General features: G+C 46.4%; 4 protein-coding genes across 4 annotated transcripts; 2 read left to right on the top strand and 2 right to left on the bottom strand.

Moving 5' to 3' along the window:
- The first annotated feature begins 303 nt into the window (after positions 1-303).
- LOC9269046 (protein WALLS ARE THIN 1) lies at positions 304-2,145 on the top strand. The gene is made up of 3 exons (XM_015768807.3): positions 304-627; positions 719-1,456; positions 1,820-2,145. The coding sequence occupies exons 1-3, from the start codon at positions 413-415 to the stop codon at positions 2,025-2,027; spliced, it is 1,161 nt and encodes a 386-aa protein (XP_015624293.1). The 5' UTR covers positions 304-412; the 3' UTR covers positions 2,028-2,145.
- Positions 2,146-5,963: 3,818 nt separating this feature from the next.
- Positions 5,964-16,716, top strand: LOC4328058 (ATP-dependent helicase BRM). The gene is made up of 14 exons (XM_015769788.3): positions 5,964-6,270; positions 6,764-8,038; positions 8,177-9,493; positions 9,791-9,903; positions 10,108-10,195; positions 10,314-10,400; positions 10,537-10,629; positions 10,741-10,824; positions 11,140-11,343; positions 11,531-11,776; positions 11,870-13,411; positions 13,547-14,056; positions 15,065-15,313; positions 15,637-16,716. The coding sequence occupies exons 1-14, from the start codon at positions 6,163-6,165 to the stop codon at positions 16,312-16,314; spliced, it is 6,594 nt and encodes a 2,197-aa protein (XP_015625274.1). The 5' UTR covers positions 5,964-6,162; the 3' UTR covers positions 16,315-16,716.
- A 377-nt stretch (positions 16,717-17,093) lies between these two features.
- On the bottom strand, positions 17,094-19,657 carry LOC9270025 (uncharacterized). The gene is made up of 2 exons (XM_015769322.3): positions 18,093-19,657; positions 17,094-17,359 (listed from the first exon to the last, which is right to left on the bottom strand). The coding sequence occupies exons 1-2, from the start codon at positions 19,510-19,512 to the stop codon at positions 17,262-17,264; spliced, it is 1,518 nt and encodes a 505-aa protein (XP_015624808.1). The 5' UTR covers positions 19,513-19,657; the 3' UTR covers positions 17,094-17,261.
- A 462-nt stretch (positions 19,658-20,119) lies between these two features.
- Positions 20,120-22,072, bottom strand: LOC4328057 (uncharacterized). Its single transcript, XM_015772080.3, has 2 exons — positions 20,568-22,072; positions 20,120-20,370 (listed from the first exon to the last, which is right to left on the bottom strand). Exons 1-2 carry the CDS (start codon positions 21,967-21,969, stop codon positions 20,309-20,311), a joined length of 1,464 nt encoding a protein of 487 aa, XP_015627566.1. The 5' UTR covers positions 21,970-22,072; the 3' UTR covers positions 20,120-20,308.
- Between the last annotated feature and the right edge of the window lie 711 nt (positions 22,073-22,783).

Raw genomic sequence — 22,783 nt, 5'->3', positions numbered from 1 at the left:
AAAAGTAGACCACTAAAAAGGACCCCCAAAATTAACTATACAATTATTAAGTTTCGAAATTCAAGAGGTTTTTCAGACTTTTGAGCTGTGGTAGACGGTAGACAGCAAAGCTGGGTCAGGTACAGTATTGTACTGTACTGATGATCAGGTTGTGATCTCCAACTCCAGCAGCTAGAGAGACAAGAAGACGACAGAAAAGTACACGAGCTCAACTCCATTTGCAGCAGCAGCAGCAGCAGAAGCACAGCTCACCACCTGTCTTTTTCCGATCCAATCGCCGCTATAAATTCAGCAGCCAATGCTGCCCGCCATGTGCAGCAGAACTCACTCACAGTCTCAGTCTCAGTCTCACTGCTTCAGCTCAGCTCTCCTCTCGTAGCTCGACGAGCTAGCTAGCCCAGCTACGACAATCATGGGGGACGCGGCGGCGGGCGGGAGGAAGGCGGCGGCGTCCGGCGGCGGCGCGCGGCTGCACGTGGCGATGCTGGCGCTGCAGCTCGGGTACGCCGGGTTCCACGTGGTGTCGCGGCTGGCGCTGGACATGGGCGTCAGCAAGCTCGTCTTCCCCGTCTACCGCAACCTCATCGCCCTCTTCCTCCTCGCCCCCTTCGCCTACTTCCTCGAGAAGTAATTAATCGATGCCTAATGCCGCTAATCCTGAATTCCTGATACGAATGATGAACTAGTTAATCAATCAATCAATCATGGATGCTTGCAGGAAGGAGAGGCCGGCCATGACGGCGAGCTTGGCGGTGCAGTTCTTCTTCCTGGCGCTGTGCGGGATCACCGCCAACCAGGGCTTCTACCTGCTGGGGCTCGAGAACACCTCGCCGACGTTCGCCTCCGCCATCCAGAACTCCGTCCCGGCCATCACCTTCGCCATGGCCGCCGCGCTCCGCATCGAGCGCGTCCGCCTCTCCTCCCGCGACGGCCTCGCCAAGGTCGCCGGCACGCTGCTCTGCGTCGCCGGCGCCTCCGTCATCACGCTCTTCAAGGGCCCCGCCATCTTCAACACCCACCACAACCACCAGCCGCAACCGCAACAGCTCGCCGTCGCCGTCGCCGCCGGCAACAAGAGCTGGACGCTGGGGTGCGTGTTCCTGCTGGGGCACTGCGTGTCGTGGTCGGGGTGGCTGGTGCTGCAGGCGCCGGTGCTGAAGCGCTACCCGGCGAGGCTGTCGGTGACGTCATACACCTGCTTCTTCGGCCTCATCCAGTTCCTCGCCATCGCCGCGTTCCTGGAGCGCGACGCCGCCGCCTGGGCCGTCCGCTCCGGCTCCGAGCTCTTCACCATCCTCTACGCCGGATTCGTCGCCTCGGGCGTCGCCTTCGCCGTGCAGACGTGGTGCATCCACCGCGGCGGCCCCGTGTTCGTGGCCGTCTACCAGCCCGTGCAAACCCTCCTCGTCGCCGTCATGGCTTCCCTCCTCCTCGGCGAGCAATTCCACCTCGGAGGGTATACCGATTAATCTCTCTTGATTAAGATTTTTTTTATTTTTTTAGACTTTTTATTTTTTTAATTTTATTAATAGACCTTTCTAAAAAAATTCCAAATCTAAACTTTTCGACTACGCCGCCCAAATAAATTTGTCACGCCAAGTACAGCTAGCGTGGCAGCGTTGTCCTGCCATGTCAGTTTGGCGTGGCAAAATAACGCTGCCACGCCTGGTTAAGAGGTTTAGTTTTCGGAATTTTTTTAAAAAAGATCTATTAATAGAATTTAAAAAAATTAAAAAGTCTAAAAAATAAATAAAAAAATCCAGGATCCAAGAACTAGTAAATGATTAGTGCTAATTGGATGGTTAATCTGTTCATGCAGGATCATTGGGGCGGTGCTGATAGTGGCAGGGCTGTACCTGGTGCTGTGGGGGAAGAGCCAGGAGAGAGCCATTGCTGCTGCAAAAGAAGCTTCTGCTGCTGCCGCCATTGCTGACCACCAGCAGCAACCAGCTTCTGCTGCTGCTGCTGATTCTTGCCTGAAGCAACCACTCCTGCCGGCGTCGACGGTGGCCTCAGAGAATGTGTGACCGACCAACCATTTTTTTTTTTTTGTTGATGCAGATGCATGCTGGCACTACATGTGGTTAGGCTAATTATGTATGATTCATTAATCAATTAAATCAACTTAATTTCCCTGTTCAAGTACTTGCAAGTTGCAACAACCTGCAGTATGTTAAAAGAATCAAAGTCGTTGTGCTATTACTGTGCTATACAACAGTTTGTCCAGAGGATTTTTACAGTCCAACGGTACCTTGCGGTATCGAATCTTGACTGTTGGATCCGGACAAATCTCCAATGGCCACATGGCCACAGAGATTGGTATCGCGGGGTACCAGTTTTGTCCCTGATGTGGTACCGTGTGATGATTGTAGGTGGAAGGGCAGTAATGTAATTTTGCGTGCCAATGCAAGACTGAACATAAACCCTAGAATGAGCTTTGCCTCTCCCACCGCCGCTGTCCTCTACCGCGGCGCCGCTGGAATTGTTCCTCTCCCGCGTCACTGTCGTTCCCTTGTTCCTCTCCCACGCCGCCAGACGCGGTGGAGAAGTAGGCCAGGGGCGGTAAGGCATCGGCTCCGACGATGTGCGGTGAGGCGGACGAGGGAGCTGTGTATGAGCACGAAAGGGAATTGCGTGCCCTCCCGCGCCTCGGCACACAAGCTCTACACATTCTTTTTCCCTATACTACCCCTTCGGAAATGGACGGCTAGATCTGTTTTGGTACCTACAGGTACAACTTGTTGGACTATAACAACGTTATCTCCCCCTTCGAATACAAAAGAACTCCCCCTTTAAACTTTCTATTTCCAGTTGTGAAAGATGCATTCTAAGTTCGACTACTAAATCTCTCACCTTCTGCTTGGATTGAATGAAGAGTTGGAAATATTTGGCTTTTCTATCTTAATTACAACACATTGATGGCTAGCTTCTTATAGCCATCCTAACTTTTTTGTACGGTACCCTTAACATAGGCATCATTGGGACTTAAGAATTTTTGGAAAACTTTTATGCATGGGAATTTAACTAATTTCTATGAAAATAACATAAGATATATACGTTCCAAAAGAGCCCAGCTTAGAGCAATATTGATGCAACAGAGCACCGACTGACAGATGTAGCTCAACTGTTCCTCCAAATCGAATGTCCAAGCATATCTCTTCCACTCTTTTTTTTTAATTACCATATATCCGGAAAGTTCTCTGTGGAGTGTGTATGTATAATATATCTTGGAACTTGCAACTAGGCAATTCTTGACACACTTACTTTCAAAATTAATTCAGATACACCTGAACTACAGGAAGAGAAATAGTACTAACACATATAGCAACCATGTCTGACGAAACTGAATAATACATAATCAGGTTGGAGCAACAAAAGATAAACCCCATGCATCCACACAAATCAGAGAATATATATATTTTTGAAGTGTATCAGAGAATATATTAAACAAAAGCAGAAAAGGCACAAGGTACTTATATTCATATATCTTTTTTTTTCAAAAAAGGAGAAGCACTAGCTAACCAATGGTGTTCCACTAAAAATAAAGCACGATCGAGAGAGAGGAGCAGGAGAGCATGGGGGGAAAAGCAAATCATTTTTCTGATGTTAATAAAAAAAGGAGTCGAGTGGAGTGAACTGTGAAGCATTTGTGGTGAGGATATCCATGGAAGATGCCAGTGGCAGCTATAGCTGCTGCCTCGCCACCGTTTCATTCCTCGAGTTTATCCCCCTGGGTCGAGCCGCCTCGCCACAATCCTTTCTTTCTCTATAAATTCATCATGCCATGGCTGCTAATGCTGCAGAATGGAGCTGAGAAGTAAATTCAGATCAGATTCAGAGAGAGCATGCAGCTGATTGCAATGTAGCTTCTTCCATCAGGGGGTGTGTACTGCTGATTCCTCATGCGTCGTCGGAGATCGAGAGGTGATGCATGCTGCGAACGGCGAGCGGCGGCGGCGGCGACAGGAGGTCGGCGGCGAGCTCCGGCGTGCTGGCTGGCATCCGGCGATCGACGACGGCGACCGAGGGAGGGAGGAAGCTATAGCTAGGATGGTCATCATGTGATTAATTCAGTGATGTGTCCTAATTAAGTAGCTTCTTGCTTGCTAGCAGGGCAATTTCAATCCTTTGGCATCTGTAACCTTTTTCTTTCTTTCTGAAGTAAACCTTAATAACCCAGCTATGTTCTCTTATGATGTTCTGAACAAATACAACAAATTAGGCATACAGATTCAGATACAATAGCACTTGAGTTTGTATCTAGTCGTTTGTCAAGAGCCAAGACACATTTCTTGAGCTATTTGTTCTCCAGCTATCATGCAATAAAAAGGTACTATGATCCTATCATTTTCAAACTTATGCTTACACTTATAAGTAAAAATTTGTATTTTAAAATTAATTTCGGGGTTTGGTTTTATGTTTTTTTTCTCATAGTTCATTTTATACTAGTATTTGCTTTTAAATTGCTAAGGACACGTATGTAAAAAAATACCTACAAATTACTTTTTAATTACTAATAAGACGTACGAATAAGCATAACCATAAACAAAACGCTGAGTCCAGTAGTATTTCAAACATGACACAACTGAGAAATTTGGAGGTTTTGTTTGAGGTGGTTTTTCAGATTAAGTCCATCAAATCAGATCGAGTTTTCAGTCAGGTTTGAAGTAGCCGATCCCAAAGTTCGTTCTTTTTCATCCGGTCACAGAAAAACATCAAGGGAACGAACTTGTTTCTGCACTGACTTTCAGGCAATATGTCATTAATCACAAAAAAGGAATACTGACAAAATAGGAGTACTCCAGTAACTGCATTTCTGATCCCGAGGATGAAGAGACAGCTACTACAGCTGACAAAAATAACTGCACGCATTCATCACTCTGCTGCTTGCTGTTGTTTTCTGTGGCAGCTAAACGCTACTGTAGATTTCCGTGATTCTCTCCTTGCAGAAAATACAAGTGCGAAATTAGGAATCGGATTATACCGGTCATTGGGGGTCAAGATACTCCATTTCAGAATTTCAGACAGAGACAAGTGTGACAGGTACTTAACCTCCAACTTCCAAATGCGACAATTTCCGTTAATCACCGGATCAAAGTTCCAAATGCGACAAACACTGGATCAAGTTCCAGCTACATCCAAATTTTTTTGAAACGACCGAGTGATCTAGAGTAGAGATAGAGAGATCAGTTTCAGTATGGGCATGTTTGTGCTCCTTAATTGCTTGCTCTATGTGAGTCTTCGCCAGTATCAGTCCTGGTAGTTGTAGCATCATCAACAGCAATGAGAAATTGATGCTAGTATGACATATCCACAGTTAACCATGTGTGTGACAAATTGCCATATTCCTTGCCAATCTACAGTCTGTTCTTCTATTTTCTAAATTTGTTTCATGACCACGTCCTATTTTTGCTAATCAAATACGGTTGATATTACTCAATTGTTCTAGAATTTTTTTCTTCAAAGCCCATGGTTAGATATTCCAATATATCACGATGCAGAGGTCGGAAGTGTGCTTTTGTTATCTAGAGAAAATGTTCCGATCTGTTCAATATGTTCTTGCTTCCTACCAAACCATATCTTCGATCGAAAGTTAATAATGGAAAATGGTTAAATTCCAGCTTGAAATGGAGATTTGGGAATCACAATTTTACAGCCTTGATTTAATTTTAACCAAACAGGATATATTCCAATTTGGGGATTACAATTCTATAGCCTTGATTTAATTTTAACCAAACATGGATATATTCCTTTCCTGTTGATACACAAACCCGAGTTAGTACACTCATATCATGCAAATATCATTAATATAAGGGGCCTAAACGAAAAAAATATCCCTACCCGTTTTTAGCTTAAAAGCCCACCTCCTCTTTCAAATTTACCATTCTTCCTCACACTCCAACCTCCTCCTGTCTCCTTCTCTCTCTCTTAAAAAAAAACGCGACGAATCCGACGGAAAAATCGGAGAGGAAAATCCGCGCCGCGAAACCAACCGAGGTGGTGGTGGTTAGGGTTTGACACTCTCACCGCCCCCGCCTCAACCGCGAGCGTCTCCGGCGGCGATCCCACGGGCCGCCGCGCGTCGGTGGGGGGCACCCGATCGACCTAGATCTCGCATGAGGGAGCCCCGAATCGGCCAGATCTAGGGAGCTCTTCGCGGACATGCAGCCCGGCGAGGCACCCCCCTCCTCCGGGGGCTCGCCGGCGACGTCGCCGCGGCCGCCGCCGGCGGTGGCGCAGGGGCAGCAGCAGCTAGGGTTTAGGAATCAGGTGAGTCTGGGCTCTCTCTGGTCTGCCCCACCATGGCGTTGGGATTCGAATTTTTTTTGTGTGGTTTGGGGGTTTGAGGTTTTCTCTACTGCGGCCTGCGCGCGACGTGATTGGTGGGGAACCGTGGGTTGTGGCCGTTGGGATTTGGGAAAAAATCCTGACGCGTGTGGCGAAAAGGCGGCGCTTTTTTACGCGCCCTTCCCTAAACAGTAAACCGCGAGCTTCGTCCTCTCCCACTCACTGGACTGCGAGGTGGTGGCTTTGCCTTGCCTCATGTGATTTTTGCCTGCCCTGTTTCTGATGCTTGTCCGGATGGTTCTAATTTCCGTGTAATTTTGGGTTTGGAACCGTCTGTGTGTCTGATTTGGGTTGAGGTTTTGGGGGGCATTTTGGTTTCGTTCTGTCTCTCTGTTTGTATGGGTTTGGTTTGGTGTGTTGATGGAATGCTCCAATTGCGTGGTTGGTCTAAACGGGTTGGCTTGTGTTGTTGCAGGCAATGATGCATCACCATGATCAGCAGCAGCAGCAGCAGCAAGGGTACCCATCGGGCGCGCCGCATGGTATGATGGGAGGTGGTGGCAGCAGTAGTTTCCCTCCGTCCTCAGGCCCAATGCCCCCGTTCCAGGGCCAGAGGAACATGCCGCTACCCGGTGGACCGCAGGGTCTGGCTGGAGGCCAGCAGCATAACCCGACGGCGATGCAGCAAGCATACCTGCAGTACATGATGCAGCAGCAGCAGCAGAAGGCCCATGGGATGCTCCTCCAGCAGCAACAGCAGGCCAAGATGAATATGGCAGGGCCATCTACAAGGGACCAGGATGTGGCTGCCAACACTGCAAAAATGCAGGAGCTTATGTCCCTTCAGGCTCAGGCCCAGGCCCAGATGTTCAAGAGACAACAATCTGAGCATCTTCAACAGGCAGAGAAGCAGGCGGAGCAAGGGCAGCCGAGCAATAGCGAGCAAAGGAGTGGTGATATGAGGCCACCTTCGATGCCACCACAAGGGGTCCCTGGGCAGCAGTTGTCATCGGCGGGTATGGTGAGGCCGATGCAGCCAATGCAAGGGCAAGCTGGCATGAGCAATGCTGGAGCTAACCCGATGGCAATGGCCCAACTTCAAGCTATCCAGGCCTGGGCCAAAGAGCACAATGTTGACCTGTCCAATCCTGCAAATGTGACTCTCATTTCTCAAATCCTACCAATGTTGCAGTCAAACAGAATGGCTGCCATGCAGAAGCAGAATGAGGTAGGCATGGCGTCACAGCAGCAGTCTGTACCCTCACAGATGAACAATGATGCACCAGGACATAGTAATTTTCCTAGTCAGGGTGCCCCATCGAAGCCCCGACAGCCTCTTCCACCAAGCACCTCTGTTTCTGGTGGGGCAGAGCCTAAGATGATGAATATGAGCAACATGCAGATGCAACAACAGTTAGCAGCTCATAACAGAGATAGCTCGAATGACAGGGCTGCGAGGCCAGCCATGTCAATGGGCAATGGTGGACAAATGATGCATATGCCCCAAAGTTCTGGACATGCAAACAAGATTCCTGAGCAGCCCAATCCAAAAAATGCAAATTCCGAAGCAATGCAGATGCAATATGCAAGACAGTTGCAGCAGGCTAACCGAGCTACTGCCCCTTCAGCAAATTCTGGTGAAACAGGAGGATCACAGGCCCCAAATCAAGCTGCCCGACCACCTATGGGTTTCACCAAACATCAGCTTCATGTACTTAAAGCTCAGATATTAGCTTTTCGGCGTCTGAAGGTACAGGAATGTTAAAATTTGGTCGTGTCTTTGCTTTTTTTTTTTAAATGAGTTCCAGTCCACAATTTTAAGTTATGATTCAAGCTGACTAATCCCAATACTGTAAATCTCCTTCTGTTTTTCATTGGTTGATCTCAGCGTGGTGATAAGAAGCTACCACCAGAAGTTCTTGATTTAATCATGTCTGGACCACCACCTGATTCACAAGCGCAGCAGGTTTCTGGACCTCCAGTAACAAACCGTGAAAGATCTGCTACAAGCAGCGCTGATGAACATGGAAGACCTGTGGAGAGTGGTGGTATAGCTCCTGAAAGATCTTCCCTGTTGAAGGCGCCCTGTTTACCAAAGGTGGAGGTTTCTGCTCCAGAAGACAAAACTATTCCTGCTAGTGGTCCCATGCAAGTGATGAAAGCTTCACCCAAGGAACCTCTTAGAATTGGACCAGTTTCAATGCCTGAACAAACCAACACCACCCTGATTAAATCTGAGCAGGATCCAGAAAGGGGTATCCAGAGAACACCTGGGAGAAGTGATTACAATGGTGAAAGGGGGAAATCTTTGCCAGCAGAAAGTGGTTCAGCAGACGCTGAGCAGGCAAAAAGAGCTGCCTCATCAAGTAGCGTGCCTACTCCCAACAGAGATGTTTCAAGAAAATACCATGGGCCACTATTTGACTTTCCATCCTTTACCAGGAAACATGATTCCATGGTGTCTGCAAATTACAACAGTAATCTAGCACTCGGTTATGACGTGAAGGATTTGTTAGCTCAGGAAGGCATGATAGTTCTTGGCAAGAAACGGGAGGATAATTTAAAAAAGATCAGTGGCTTGCTTGCAATTAATCTAGAGAGGAAAAGGATCCAACCAGATCTTGTTTTAAGGCTGCAGATTGAAGAAAAGAAGCTGAAACTCCTTGAATTTCAGGCTCGTATGAGGGATGAAGTTGAACAGGAGCAACAAGAAATAATGGCAATGCCTGATAGGGTGTACAGAAAGTTTGTCAGACAATGTGAACGCCAGCGTGTTGAGCTTACAAGGCAAGTTCAGCAGATGCAGAAAGCCTCAAGAGAAAAGCAGCTCAAATCCATTTTCCAGTGGCGCAAGAAGCTTTTGGAGGCACACTGGGCCATTCGTGATGCACGGATTACTCGTAACCGAGGGGTAGCCAAGTACCATGAAAGGATGCTGAGGGAATTCTCAAAGAAAAAGGATGATGATCGAAACAAAAGAATGGAGGCACTGAAAAACAATGACGTGGAAAGATATCGTCAAATATTATTGGAACAACAAACCAGTGTTCCTGGCGATGCAGCTCAAAGATACAATGTTCTATCTTCTTTCTTGACCCAGACTGAGGAGTATCTCTATAAACTTGGAGGGAAAATAACTGCTGCCAAGAATCATCAGCAAGTTGAAGAGGCGGCAAATGCTGCTGCTGCTGCTGCCCGAGCACAGGTATGAGTATGACATTCTTTGCTCTGGAAAATGATAACGGCCTTTTCCCCATCCCTCTTTTGTTTCTTATTTATGGGTTGTGACGCAAACGATAAATGTTAGCACAAACTTTTTAATTTCGAGGTTGGGGGTACAGACAGTACACTGGCCAATACACTTCTTGCCTTGTGTTTATCTGTACCCTCATTCATCATTGCACTTATACACTACTGGTCCATAACTTTTAGCTGCACTGATGCATTCATTCCCCAAGTTTCATAGTCCTGTAGATAATTGAGCATACCACTTGTTTAATAGGGTCTTTCTGAAGAAGAAGTGAAGGCTGCTGCACAATGTGCTGGTCAGGAGGTTATGATAAGGAACACATTCTCTGAAATGAATGCGCCCAGGGAAAACACATCTGTTAATAAGTAAGTAATTATCTTATTTTCAATATTCATTTTGACAATTTATGTTTCTGATTCACTACAAGTAAAGTTTATATGTGCTTTTGACTCCTGTGAGTAAATTTGCTTCACTCTCTAATTTGGAGCTGCTAACTGTAGATCAATATGGGCATTTAGTGCACACTAGTTTTCAGCATAAATAAGCTTACACTTGCCGTATTATTTTAGGTACTACACATTGGCTCATGCTGTGAATGAGAGAGTTACAAGGCAGCCCTCACTGCTGCGAGCAGGAACGTTAAGGGACTACCAGCTGGTAGGCCATTTACCTTCAACTTAATTTTCTTATATGATATAATATATATTTAAAACATTTCAAGTCTATTTCCAACCACCAAAAAAAATCTACAATTTGATTTGTTGCCTATCCACAGGTGGGCCTTCAATGGATGCTTTCCTTGTACAATAATAAGTTGAATGGTATTTTGGCTGATGAGATGGGTCTTGGCAAGACCGTACAGGTGTGGATTTCTTATTCCGTTCTACCTGCTAGACTTTTGCTATTTCACAATATTTTCTTTTATTATCTCATTTGCCTCCCCATTTCCTTTTGCCCTGCTAGTAACATCTTTTTGTGGCCACCAATTGAATAAATAGGTTATGTCTCTGATTGCATACTTGATGGAATTTAAAGGGAATTATGGACCACATCTCATAATTGTACCGAATGCTGTCTTGGTCAACTGGAAGGTTCTATTTTCCTGTCCTTTACTCTGAGGAAATACTGTTTGTATCTATTTTATGATGGGGATATTTATTTTGAAACATAATTTTTTACTTGGATTTCTATTATTGATTTAGAGTGAATTGCTGAACTGGTTGCCATCTGCATCTTGCATCTTTTATGTTGGTGCAAAGGATCAACGTCAAAAATTATTCTCTCAGGCAAGTTTCTTCCGTTTTATAGCCTATTTTATGCTATATCTGGACTTATAATACTGCTTAGCATTTATAGAATTGAAAAGATTCACAATACCTTTCCCTCCTAGATCACTGTTTGATTAACAGTATTGTTATCACAAATGTTTCTTAAATACTTGGTGGTCCTAGTTATATTGTTTGATCCATATTCTGGAAGGATAACACTCGTAAATCATGTATTCTCTGACTTCGGAATCACCCGCTTACTAATGCATTATCTGATTTGGAACCACCTGCTCACGGATTTTGCTTCAATATTCTTTTTGATTAATCTTGCAGGAGGTTCTGGCTGTGAAATTCAATGTTCTTGTAACAACATATGAATTTGTTATGTATGACCGTTCCAAGCTTTCAAGAATTGATTGGAAGTACATTATTATTGATGAGGCCCAACGGATGAAGGACAGAGAGTCAGTCTTGGCGCGAGATCTTGATCGTTATCGTTGCCAACGGCGTTTGCTTCTCACTGGCACTCCTCTACAGGTAAGCATTAATAATAAATGTAACACAATCGTTCTACATTGTAACACAATCCCCTTTTCTTTTCCTGTGTCACGGAAGTTCCTTTTCTCTGGTCTGCCAATATTGTTAGGACCACATCAGCAAATGTTGTTTTATTTCTATAACACTTTAGGGCTATTATTTAATGCTTTTTATTCAATTCTTTCAGAATGATCTTAAGGAGCTTTGGTCCCTCCTAAATTTGTTGCTACCAGAAGTATTTGACAACCGTAAGGCATTTCAAGATTGGTTCTCAAAACCTTTTCAGAGAGATGTTCCTACACATAGTGAAGAAGAAGATGATTGGCTGGAAACTGAGAAAAAAGTAATTATTATTCATAGGCTGCATCAAATTTTGGAACCTTTTATGCTACGAAGGCGTGTTGAAGATGTTGAAGGCTCACTTCCAAGAAAGGTCGATTGTTCTGCCCTTGTCACACTCAGTGATGCTATTTGTCACTCAGCTCTTTTTGTTTGCTACATTGTTAACTCGTCATGTCATTTGCAGGAGTCAATTGTTTTGAGGTGCAGAATGTCTGGTATTCAAGGTGCTATATATGATTGGATAAAATCCACTGGCACCATCAGGGTTGATCCTGAAGATGAGAAAGCACGTATTCAGAGGAATGCAATGTACCAGGCTAAGACATATAAGAATCTCAATAACAAATGCATGGAGCTGAGGAAAGTTTGCAACCATCCATTGCTGTCATATCCTTTTATGAATTACTATGGAAAAGATTTTATAATCAGATCTTGTGGGAAGTTGTGGAATCTTGATAGGATTTTAATTAAGCTTCATAGGTCAGGTCACCGTGTACTCCTTTTCAGCACTATGACAAAACTTCTTGACATCCTGGAAGAATATTTGCAATGGAGGCAACTTGTTTACAGAAGAATTGATGGAACAACTAGCTTGGAAGATCGTGAATCAGCAATTGTTGACTTCAACAGGCCTAATTCTGATTGTTTTATATTCTTGCTTAGTATTCGGGCTGCTGGCAGGGGTCTGAATCTTCAGAGTGCAGACACTGTTGTAATTTATGACCCTGATCCGAATCCACAAAATGAAGAGCAAGCAGTTGCTAGGGCCCATCGTATAGGGCAGACTAGGGATGTAAAAGTTATTTACATGGAGGCTGTTGTTGATAACATCTCAAGTTATCAGAAAGAGGATGAGTTGAGGAATGGGGGAAGTGGAGATCTGGAGGATGATCTTGCGGGAAAGGACAGGTACATGGGTTCAATAGAAAGTCTCATCCGCAATAATATCCAACAGTACAAAATTGACATGGCAGATGAAGTCATTAATGCTGGTCGATTTGATCAAAGAACAACCCATGAGGAAAGGCGGATGACTTTGGAAACACTCCTGCATGATGAAGAGAGATATCAAGAAACTGTTCATGACGTTCCTTCACTACAGCAAGTTAACCGCATGATTGCTCGGACTGAAGAAGAAGTTGAGCTATTTGATCAGATGGATGAAGAATTTGATTGGACAGGAGATATGATGAAACACAATCAAGCTCCCAAGTGGCTCCGTGTTAGCTCCACGGAGCTTGATGCTGTTGTTGCGAGTTTATCCAAAAAGCCCTTGAGAAATATGGCGGCTGGGGGAATTTCTCTTGACACTAATGAAAAACTTGAGAAACGAAGGGGGCGACCTAAGGGGTCTGGGAAGTACTCCATCTACAGGGAGATTGATGATGACGATTTTGAGGAATCTGATGATGATTCTGAAGAGAGGAATACCTCATCTCTGCCTGAAGAAGGGGAAATAGGAGAATTTGAAGATGAAGAGGACAATGATGATTCAGTGCCTGATAATAAGGATCAATCAGAGGAAGAAGAGCCTATCAATGATGAAGGGTATGATTTTTCACATGGGATGGGACGCAGAAAAGCCCATAGATCTGAAGAAGCTGGTTCAACAGGATCTTCATCTGGTGGCCGTAGATTGCCACCACCTGCACCTTCCTCCTCTTCAAAAAAATTGCGGTCTTTGTCTGCATTAGATTCCCGCCCGGGTGCTTTGTCAAAGAGAACTGTATGTCTGAAACACACCATATTTGCCTATTCTTTTCCTTTACTTCTGAACTTATTTGCTTCTCCTTTTCCTGTTTTAATTTGATTTTCTACGTGTTGAAATTAACTGCTCATTTTTTTAATGGACGGTTTACAGGCAGATGACCTAGAGGAAGGAGAAATTGCATTATCAGGGGATTCACATCTGGATCTCCAGCAGTCAGGCAGCTGGAATCATGAACGAGATGATGGTGAGGATGAACAGGTAGTACAGCCAAAAATAAAGCGCAAGCGGAGTATCCGTATTCGTCCAAGACCTAATGCAGAAAAACTGGATGATAGATCCGGTGATGGGACCGTCCCTCAACGTGGTGTTCATCTTGCATTTCAAGGAGATGGTGATTATGATTCACAATTTAAGTCTGAGCAAGCCTTTGCTGATCCTGCTTCCAGGCAGCAAGACACAGTTCATCGGACAGTAAAACAAAAGCGTAACATGCCATCTAGAAAGGCTCCCCCTGCCACTAAGGCTGGGAAAATGACTCAGCTGTCTGGATCTGGTGAGGGATCTGCTGAACATTCTAAGGAAAATTGGAGTAACAAGGTGATAGAATCTGCTGGTCCAAATTCAAGTGGAACAAAGATGTCTGACAGTATGCAAAGAAAGGTAGCATACAAAACCTAGTTCTTTGTATGTTTCAGCTGGTTTACTCTGTTAGAGCTACTCATTGCCTCGTCTTTTAAAACTTAAAAGGATATTGGATATTGAACTTCGGCAAGGAATACTTTGTAGAATTTAGTATACTCTGTCGTGTAAGCATCATCTTAAGAAAGATGGTTCCGCCTTCAAAATAGCAGAGCCATGATCCTTCCAAATGTAGGAATAGACCATTTTAGTATGCAATAGACAAACGCTAGCTAAAAACTGCCACCACACATGGCTTGGTCCCTGCTCGTTAAACGTTGCCGAGCATGGAAAACTAGAACAGATGAGCAATATATCAAGGAAGCAATGTTCTTTTTACCTTGGAAACATAAATGGATCTGCAGTTTTCTATAGAAGTATAATACTTGCCTAAAATCTTGTAAAATATTTATTCGGACTGTTAACTCAACTTGATAACATAAATATGGAAGTTAAATGTTGCCTACATACCGGGATAGTTGAGGTCTACCAAATATACTGCATTGCTAGGTAAATCTCGACTGCTATCTGCTTGCATTAGCAAAAGAGCCAAGTATGACGCCGCTTATTTCATGTGGTGTTTTCACATTGTTCTACAATCATAACAACGTAAGTCCCGTGCAGTGGTTGTGGGGTGCACGTGAAGTGGTGTGGACTATTTCATGACTATTGCCTGTTTTTGCTTATACTGATTACTAGTGTAGTTTTTGGATATCATTTATTACTACAGCTTATCCGTTGTGTTGATTTTGTTGTAGATTCCTTTTGCCATTTGGTTTGGCTCATATTGTTTGCCTTCTTTTTTTTTTGACTGCTTTTGCTTACACTGATTACTAGTGTAGTTTTTGGATATCATTTATTACTACAGCTTATCTTAATGTTGAGGTTGTCTCAATTTTGTTGTAATTCCTTTCGCAAATGGTTTGGCTCGTATTGTTTGCCTTTTTAACAGCTCTTTATAGCTAAGCGTTTCTCATTCAATACCTGCAGTGCAAGAACGTGATAAACAAGCTTTGGAGGAGGATTGACAAAGAGGGTCATCAAATCATACCAAATATATCTTCTTGGTGGCGTAGGAACGAGAATTCCTCATTCAAAGGTTTGGCTAGCAGCACCCTTGATCTACAGAAAATTGAACAACGAGTTGATGGATTTGAGTATGGCGGTGTGAATGAATTCATAGCTGACATGCAGCAGATGCTGAAAAGTGTGGTTCAACATTTCAGCTATAGGCATGAGGTAATTTCATAGTACTAGAAAAGCTTCCTTTTTTGTCCTTAATTTGTATAAATTGAAGTATCATGGGGGTCATTCCAATGCTGACACCATGGGTCCATGGTCGCCATCAAGTTTGTTGACATTCTCTCTCTACTTGGTACTGATTACTATTTAAAATTCAGAAGAACTGCGTAGCTTTCTGTATTCCTGAAGAAAACCATGTTGACTTAATAGAATAAGATACCACGACATACTTGCACAGACTCTAATTCTGTGAATTCATACTTCTCTAACTTCTGATAGTCTGACTGGTGTACTCGTGAATTTGCTCCTACAAAATGCAGGTCCGAGTAGAAGCTGAGACCCTCCACAACTTATTTTTCAATATAATGAAGATTGCCTTTCCGGACTCAGACTTCAGAGAAGCTAAGGGTGCTATGTCATTTTCGAATCCTGGAGGAGGTGCAAGTGGCTCTGCTGCGCAATCAACAAAGCAATCTGCTTCAGGCCAGAAACGTCGTTCAAGCACCAGTGAAGCGGAGCAGCATGGTTCAAGCACTAGCAGACACAATCAGCATGCACCAGTTGGTGAGGTTTCAGGCCGGGCCCACACTTCAAAATCTGAGAAGGACTCCCGGCATTCTGGACCAGGTAGCAGGGAACAGTTCACGGATAGCGCAGGGCTGTTCAGGCACCCTACAGATATGTTCATAGTTAAGAAGAAGAGAGATCGAAGGCCGAGCCTGGGGTCTCCATCCAGTTCAGGCCGAACTGGACCGCTCTCCCCGACCAACGCCGGGCGGATGGGACCGGCGCCATCACCTAGAGGTGCCAGGACGCCCTTCCAAAGAGATCCACACCCTTCTCAGCAGTCTATGCATTCAGCTGGATGGGGTGCTCATTCTGTGCAGCAATCTGATCGTGGGGGGAGTTCATCACCCGGCATTGGAGACATCCAGTGGGCTAAACCTACCAAGAGATCGAGGACTGATAGTGGCAAAAGACGGCCAAGCCATATGTGAAAAAGAAAAGAGGGATTGTTATTCTTGGCATTGCGGTGTACATTCCTTAGCACCCTTGAATCTTGATTGACCTCTCTACCCGCTGCTGATTCTGGAGCCCATTGGCCTGGTTTTGACACCCATTTCTTCGTCGCCATTCCTGCCATCCTTCAAAGAAGTTATCACGACCGTCTGGGACTGACTTGTGTTGTCATGGACATTGTGGGAAATGTGGGTAGGAGTAATCGTTCTTGTATGTTGGTATTTTCTGTAAAGGGCAAACACATTTAATCTTGTTCTCTGTTGACTGTTAAGTAGCGCTCCATCCAACTGGAGATGTGATGGCGATCTCATGTCATGATGATGTAGTTTAGTAGCCATGGAATGAAATGAAATGAAGCTGAGCCGGTTATAATAGTTGTATATCTCCATCTCTTTCTTGACTTGCATCATGCTGTCTGCTATGTTACAGATGGCTCTGTCTGCTACATTACAAAACGAGACTACGTTTGCTTGCATTGTGTGACCAAAATTATTATTCTTGTACTTATCATCTAATAATAACGAGCTGGCCCTTAACGGCAGAGGCATTTGTATGCATACATATACATGGACTAATATAGACATGCTGCTTCCTTCGTCTTACCAAGGAAGTAGGAAACATAAAAGGAAGAAATGACTCAGGTGGTATTTGGTTGGGGGGACTAAAGTGGGGCTAAACTTTAGTCCCTCTCACAAAAACATAAGTCCCTACCATAGGGATTTGTACTTTTGTGAGAGGCACTAAATTTAGTTCCTAGTTTCCAAACACTCCCTTAGGATTGATATGTAAAAACCAAATCCATTACAGAAAGTAGCAGGTCTTGAACATAACATATTAGCCATTAGGCAGGTAAATCATCCAGCAGAATATCACTGATAAAAAAAAATTAAGCGGCTCGTGAATCGCCCAATCTCTGCAGCTTGTTTCATCTCTTTCCCCCTGGCAGCCTACGTGATTTCTTCTTCTTTTTTCTTTTCTTATTAGACTCCATGGCGCCAGTTCTTACCAGAGTTCCTGTCTCACCTACATCAAACACACAACAGAAAGGGTTACACCTTTTCTTGCTCCCTAATAACTAGGGCAACATAGGGGGTGTTTAGATCCATAGGTGTAAAGTTTTAGCGTGACATATCGAATATACGGATACATATTTAAAGTATTAAAAGTAGATGAATTTATTAAGCCTAATCAATCTGCCATTAGCAAATGTTTACTGTAGCACCACATTGTTAAATCATGAAGCAATTAGGTTTAAAATATTCGTCTCACGATTTACACACAATCTGTGTAATTAGTAATTTTATGTGTCTAAACATTCGATATGACAAGGTGAAAAATTTTACGAGGGGATCTAAACAAGCCCATACAGTACCGGATCATTAAACAGAAACTAGTACATTCTGACAGTAATAGAATTATCTTTTTACCTAGAAAAAAAATACCGTTCGTATGCTTTTCAAATACTGTTTCACTTCAGGTTACTTTTGGTCAGCATCTACTAATTACATAAAGCCTAGAGGAAACTGTTAATCCTAGGGGTGCTCCCTGAAAAACAGTCATGGATGAACTCTCTCCCCTCCCCCCACCCCCAAAAAAAAAAAAAACAAGAGTCATGAATCAAAGTTTGTAACATGTCAACTTCTAACAGTAGTCAAAATGAACCCTTCTCCAAATGAACAAGTCATGAACTATTGAACTTAACTCGAGTATAATAAATACAGCAATACCCCATCAACACAGGTCAACTAGAAATTACCTGTAGCGTTGATGAGATATTTGGAGATCTCACTGGTAATGTAGTAGCGCATGAAGCTGGAATTCTTCCTGTGATCAAGCTCAGTCACACCTTGCAGTGTCTTATCCCTCAGATCAACAGAAATAACCCATCTCTTATCATCACTGTAGCCGATCTTGGACAGGAAAGAGATGACATTGCCATCCATGCCCAATGTGGGGTGACCTGTGAGCAACCTCCTCAATGTTTCCTCTGGATCATTGCAGATCTTTGGCAGCAGCTCACTGTACCTGACATTGTCGACGACGGCGATGTCGGTTACATCCACCGTGCACTCCCTGTGCCAATCCTTCCATGAACCAGCCGGTATCGGCCTGCTCCATATGTTGGCCTTCCAGTAGTAAGCAACATCCTCGTCTGAGCCGTCAGAAGAATCCGAGTCATCAGAATTATGTTCAATCAACCGTCGTCGCCGCCGAGGTGGTGGATCACCGGGGCGTGTCACCATCTCGACGTACTTGATGCAGGAGGGAGCAGAGTCCTGCACGACGACGGTGATGTCACGGTAACCATGTGGGTAGCCTCTGCAGAAGGATTTCCGGTTCCTCCTCGCCGGCTTGGGCAGCGGCAGGTCGCGGAGCACGGGGTGTTCGTCGAGCACGTCGTCGCAGAGCAGGATTCCCCTCCAGAGATCCACCCAGCCGACGGCCATGGCGTGGTCACCGCCGGCGAGCGTGATGACCTTGGTGGTGTAGTGGAAGAGCACCTCGGTGGCAGTGTCCGGGATGGGGAGCACCCTGTCCCTCTCGGCCGGCTCGTCGACGGACACCGCCGTGGAGGTCCAGCGGCCGACGTCGGAGTCGAAGCGCTGAAGCTTGAACTCCATGGGGCACCTGATGGTGGGCATGAGGCCGGCGATGACGTAGCGTGCGCCGCCCGAGCAGCGGACGATGGCGACCGCGTCGCTGCTGAAGGGGGAGGCGTGCGGGTTGGGCAGCAGCCGGAGCGACGGGCGGGGGCTGGCCGTGTAGACGAAGTAGTCGTAGGATCTGATGCCGCGGTAGAGCTCGTCGTTGGGGTGCGGGACGAGGAGGAGGGCTACGTCGGCGTGCGTGCTGATGACTCGGGGATCGACGGTGAACCGGTAGGCCTCGCCGTGGCCGGCGCCGGGGCGGGGGCAGTGGACGCAGAGGTAGGAGAGGCGCGGCGGGCGGGCGAGGCAGAAGGAGACGTGGATGCGTACGCCGGTGGTGGTGGTGGAGACGGCGGTGGTGGCGTTGGAGACGGCGTCGGGGGAGACGTAGGCACTCGCGTCGAGGTACACCCAGCTTGGGGTTGGGCTCACGCCGCCGCCATCATCGTCGTCGGCCGGGAGCGGAGGCGAAAACAGCAATGGCAGGAGGAGATCGTCATCCAAGGGGATGGGCTCATCATCATCCATGGCGAATCACGGAGACGATCCGATCGGAGATCGACGAACGCCTCTTTGGATTGGATTGCGCCCACCCCACACGCATTCCGAGCTCCCGCCTATCTCGCTCGCTAATTGCGATCAGGGTGAAATTTCGGACCGAATTTCTTACGATATTACTTCGACCGAATTTTTTCATGAATTTTGGTAGTATTTGTTCAAATTCAACTAAATTTTGTTCAAAATTTCGGACCGAAATTTCGGTGAGGCCCAATCAAATCCAACGCCGGCACGCGGGTGCCTCCCTCCCTACAGCAGCCGGAGCTCCGCCGCCGTTCCTCGCCAGCCGACGGATAGTCCTCCAGCCAGGGTTTTCCCTTCGGGAAACAAGAAAATTTCGGTGGGCACCGAAATTCCGAAATTTCGGACAAATTCTGATATTTCGAACGAAATTTTTTGAAGAAAAAAAATTCTGATTTCGAATGAAATCTTGCTTTTGAAGAAAACCCAAAAGCAAGAGAGTTCATTACAAAACGAAAGGTAAAACACGAACTCTAACGATGGGGTCGCCAGCTTGACATTTTATTACAGTATAATAACCGAAGAAAATTCCTGAGCATCCATTTCAGGCCAATCATCAGGGGAAGATAGCAGTTTAACTTGGGATAAACAGACGAAAACCAAATCCATTACAGAAAGTAGCATGTCTTGCACAGAACAACTCTGATAATAGCTCATTACAGAAAGTAGCTCATGAATCGCCCAGTCTCTGCAGCTCGTTTCATTTCTTCAACCCAGGTAGCCTACGTGATTCATTAATTAATTCCTACTTCTTCTTTTTTGAGACTCTACTATTAACCCCAGTTTTTACAAGAGTTCCTGCCTCACCTGCATCAAACACACAACATACACAGAGAGGGTTTAAGTGGCACTTCAAAAACAAATCCTAGGAGTGCACTCTGAAAAACACACTCATGAATCAAGTTTCTAACCTGACAACTTGTAAACAGTAGTCAAAATGAAGAAGGTTATGAACTATCCATTAGATTATTTGACTATTATGGTGCAACAGTTATAAAACAAACCTGTAGCCTTGATAAGATATTTGGAGATCTCACTGGTGTTGTAGTAGCGCTTGAAGAGGAAATTCTTCCTCTCATCAAGCTCAGCCACGCCTTGCAGCGTCTTACTCCTCAGATCAACAGAGATAACCCATCCCTTATCATCCAAGCGATTGATCTTGGACAGGAAAGAAATGACATCCCCATCCATACCCAATGTGGGGAAACCTGTGACCAGCCTCCTCAATGTCTCCTCTGGATCATTGCCAATCTTTGGCAGCAGCTCACTGAACCTGACATTGTCGACGGCGATGTCAGTGACATCCACCGTGCACTCCATCTGCCAATCCTCCCATGAACCAACTGGTATCGGCATGCTCCATATGTTAGCCTTCCAGTAGTAAGCAACGTCCTCTTCCTCATCAGAGTCAGAGTCATCAGAATGTTGCGGCGGCTGTCGTTGTCGAGGAGGTGGCCGATCACCGGGGCGGGTCACCATCTCAACGTACTTGATGCAGGTGGGAACAGAGTCCTGCACGACAACGGTGATGTCCCGGTAATGATGCGGCGGCCCTCTGCAGAAGGATTTGCGGTTGCTTCTCGCTGGCTTGGGCAGTGGCACGTCGCGGAGCACCAGGTGTTGGTCAAGCACGTCGTCACACAGCAGGATCCCTCTCCAGAGATCCACCCAGCCGATGGTGCCGCCGAGCGTGATGACCTTGGTGGTGCAGTGGAAGACCATCTGGCTGGCCGTGTCAGGGATGGGGAGCACCCTGTCCCTCTCGACCGGCTCACTGATGGACACAGCTGTGGATTTCCAGCGGCCGACGTCGGAGTCGAAGCGCATAACCTTGAACTCCATGGGGCGCCTGATGGTTGGCATGAGGCAGGCGATGACGTAGCGGGCGCCGCCGGAGCAGCGGACGATGGCGACCTCCTCGTTGCGGAAGGGGGAGACCCGCGGGTTCGGCAGCAGCCGGAGCAAGGAGGCGCCCGGGCCTGGGCGGGCCGTGTAGACGAAGTAGTCGTAGGATTTGATTCCGCGGTGGAGCCCGTCGTTGGGGTGCGGGACGCGGAGGAGGGCTACATCGGTGTGCGTGCCGAGGACTCGGGGATCGACAGTGAACCGGTAGGCGCCCTCGCCGTCGCCGGGGCGGGGGCAGTGGACGCAGAGGTAGGAGAGGCGCGGCGGGCGGGCGAGGCAGAAGGAGACATGGATGCTTACGCCGGTGGTGGTGGTGGAGAAGGCGGTGGTGGAGTTGGAGACGGCATCGGGGGAGACGTAAGCTCTGTCTTCGAGGTACACCCAGCTTGGGCTCACGCCGGCGGTGGCGTCGTCGTCGGCCGGCAGCGGCGGCGGAAACAGCAAGGGTAGTAGCACACCCTCATCCATGACGTAGGGGACGGGCTCATCACCATCATCCATGGCGAAGGCGGCGAGGGATCCGGTCGAATCGAATCCTAATCAGCGATGAGGAGGAGGAGGAGCTAACCCTAAATCGGAGTTGTGCCCCAAGACGAGGAAGAATGGGGAATTTGAGGTTTCCTTTTTTTTTTTTTTCTCTCTTTCCCCCCTCACCCGCCTCGGGAAAGACGGGAGTTGGATTTTCACCTAATCTGAACCGTTGTGTCTTTTTCTACGCATAGGATTAAGCCACGTCTCTCTTCTTGTTCCTTGATCTGTCTCCAGGGAGAAAATGGATATTTAGCCATTCTCAAAACACTGGAATGCTATTCTGAAACCGCGATTGTTAAAATGCCAATATGGACCGCACAACCATAGCCACTTTTCCATTTTCTTTATTTTCGATTTCATTTTCGTTGGGGCAGAGCTTGATGAGACGATTTTGCCCCTCTCCCCACTCTCTTCTCCTCTGCTCGAATCGGAGGGAAGAGAAGAGGTCGCCGCGCAGCGATGCCGTTCTGCAGCTTCTACGCCTCCACCTCCCTCCAGCTTCGACGAGGAGGAAGAAACGGTAGGGCCCCACATGTTCGGCTGGTGCCCGGTGAGGTCACGACCTCGCCACCGCCTGCGCGAGGCGCTGGACCTTCGCGGCGATCCCTGGCGGCTGCGGCCGCTCACGGCCACCGCATGGTTCCCAACGATCCTGCCGGCACTTGTGCTCCGCCGTGGTGGCACCGTCGTTTCCTCCTCGCAAATCAGTCCCCATCTCCCTTTGCTCTTCCTTATTTTTTTTTCAATATCCACATCACCTCGCATGGTTATTGCTCTCTTGTTT

The sequence above is a fragment of the Oryza sativa genome, chromosome 2 (genome assembly GCF_034140825.1).
Source record: "Oryza sativa Japonica Group chromosome 2, ASM3414082v1".
Lineage (NCBI taxonomy): Eukaryota > Viridiplantae > Streptophyta > Magnoliopsida > Poales > Poaceae > Oryza > Oryza sativa.
This window is presented reverse-complemented; position numbering and strand designations above follow the sequence as displayed.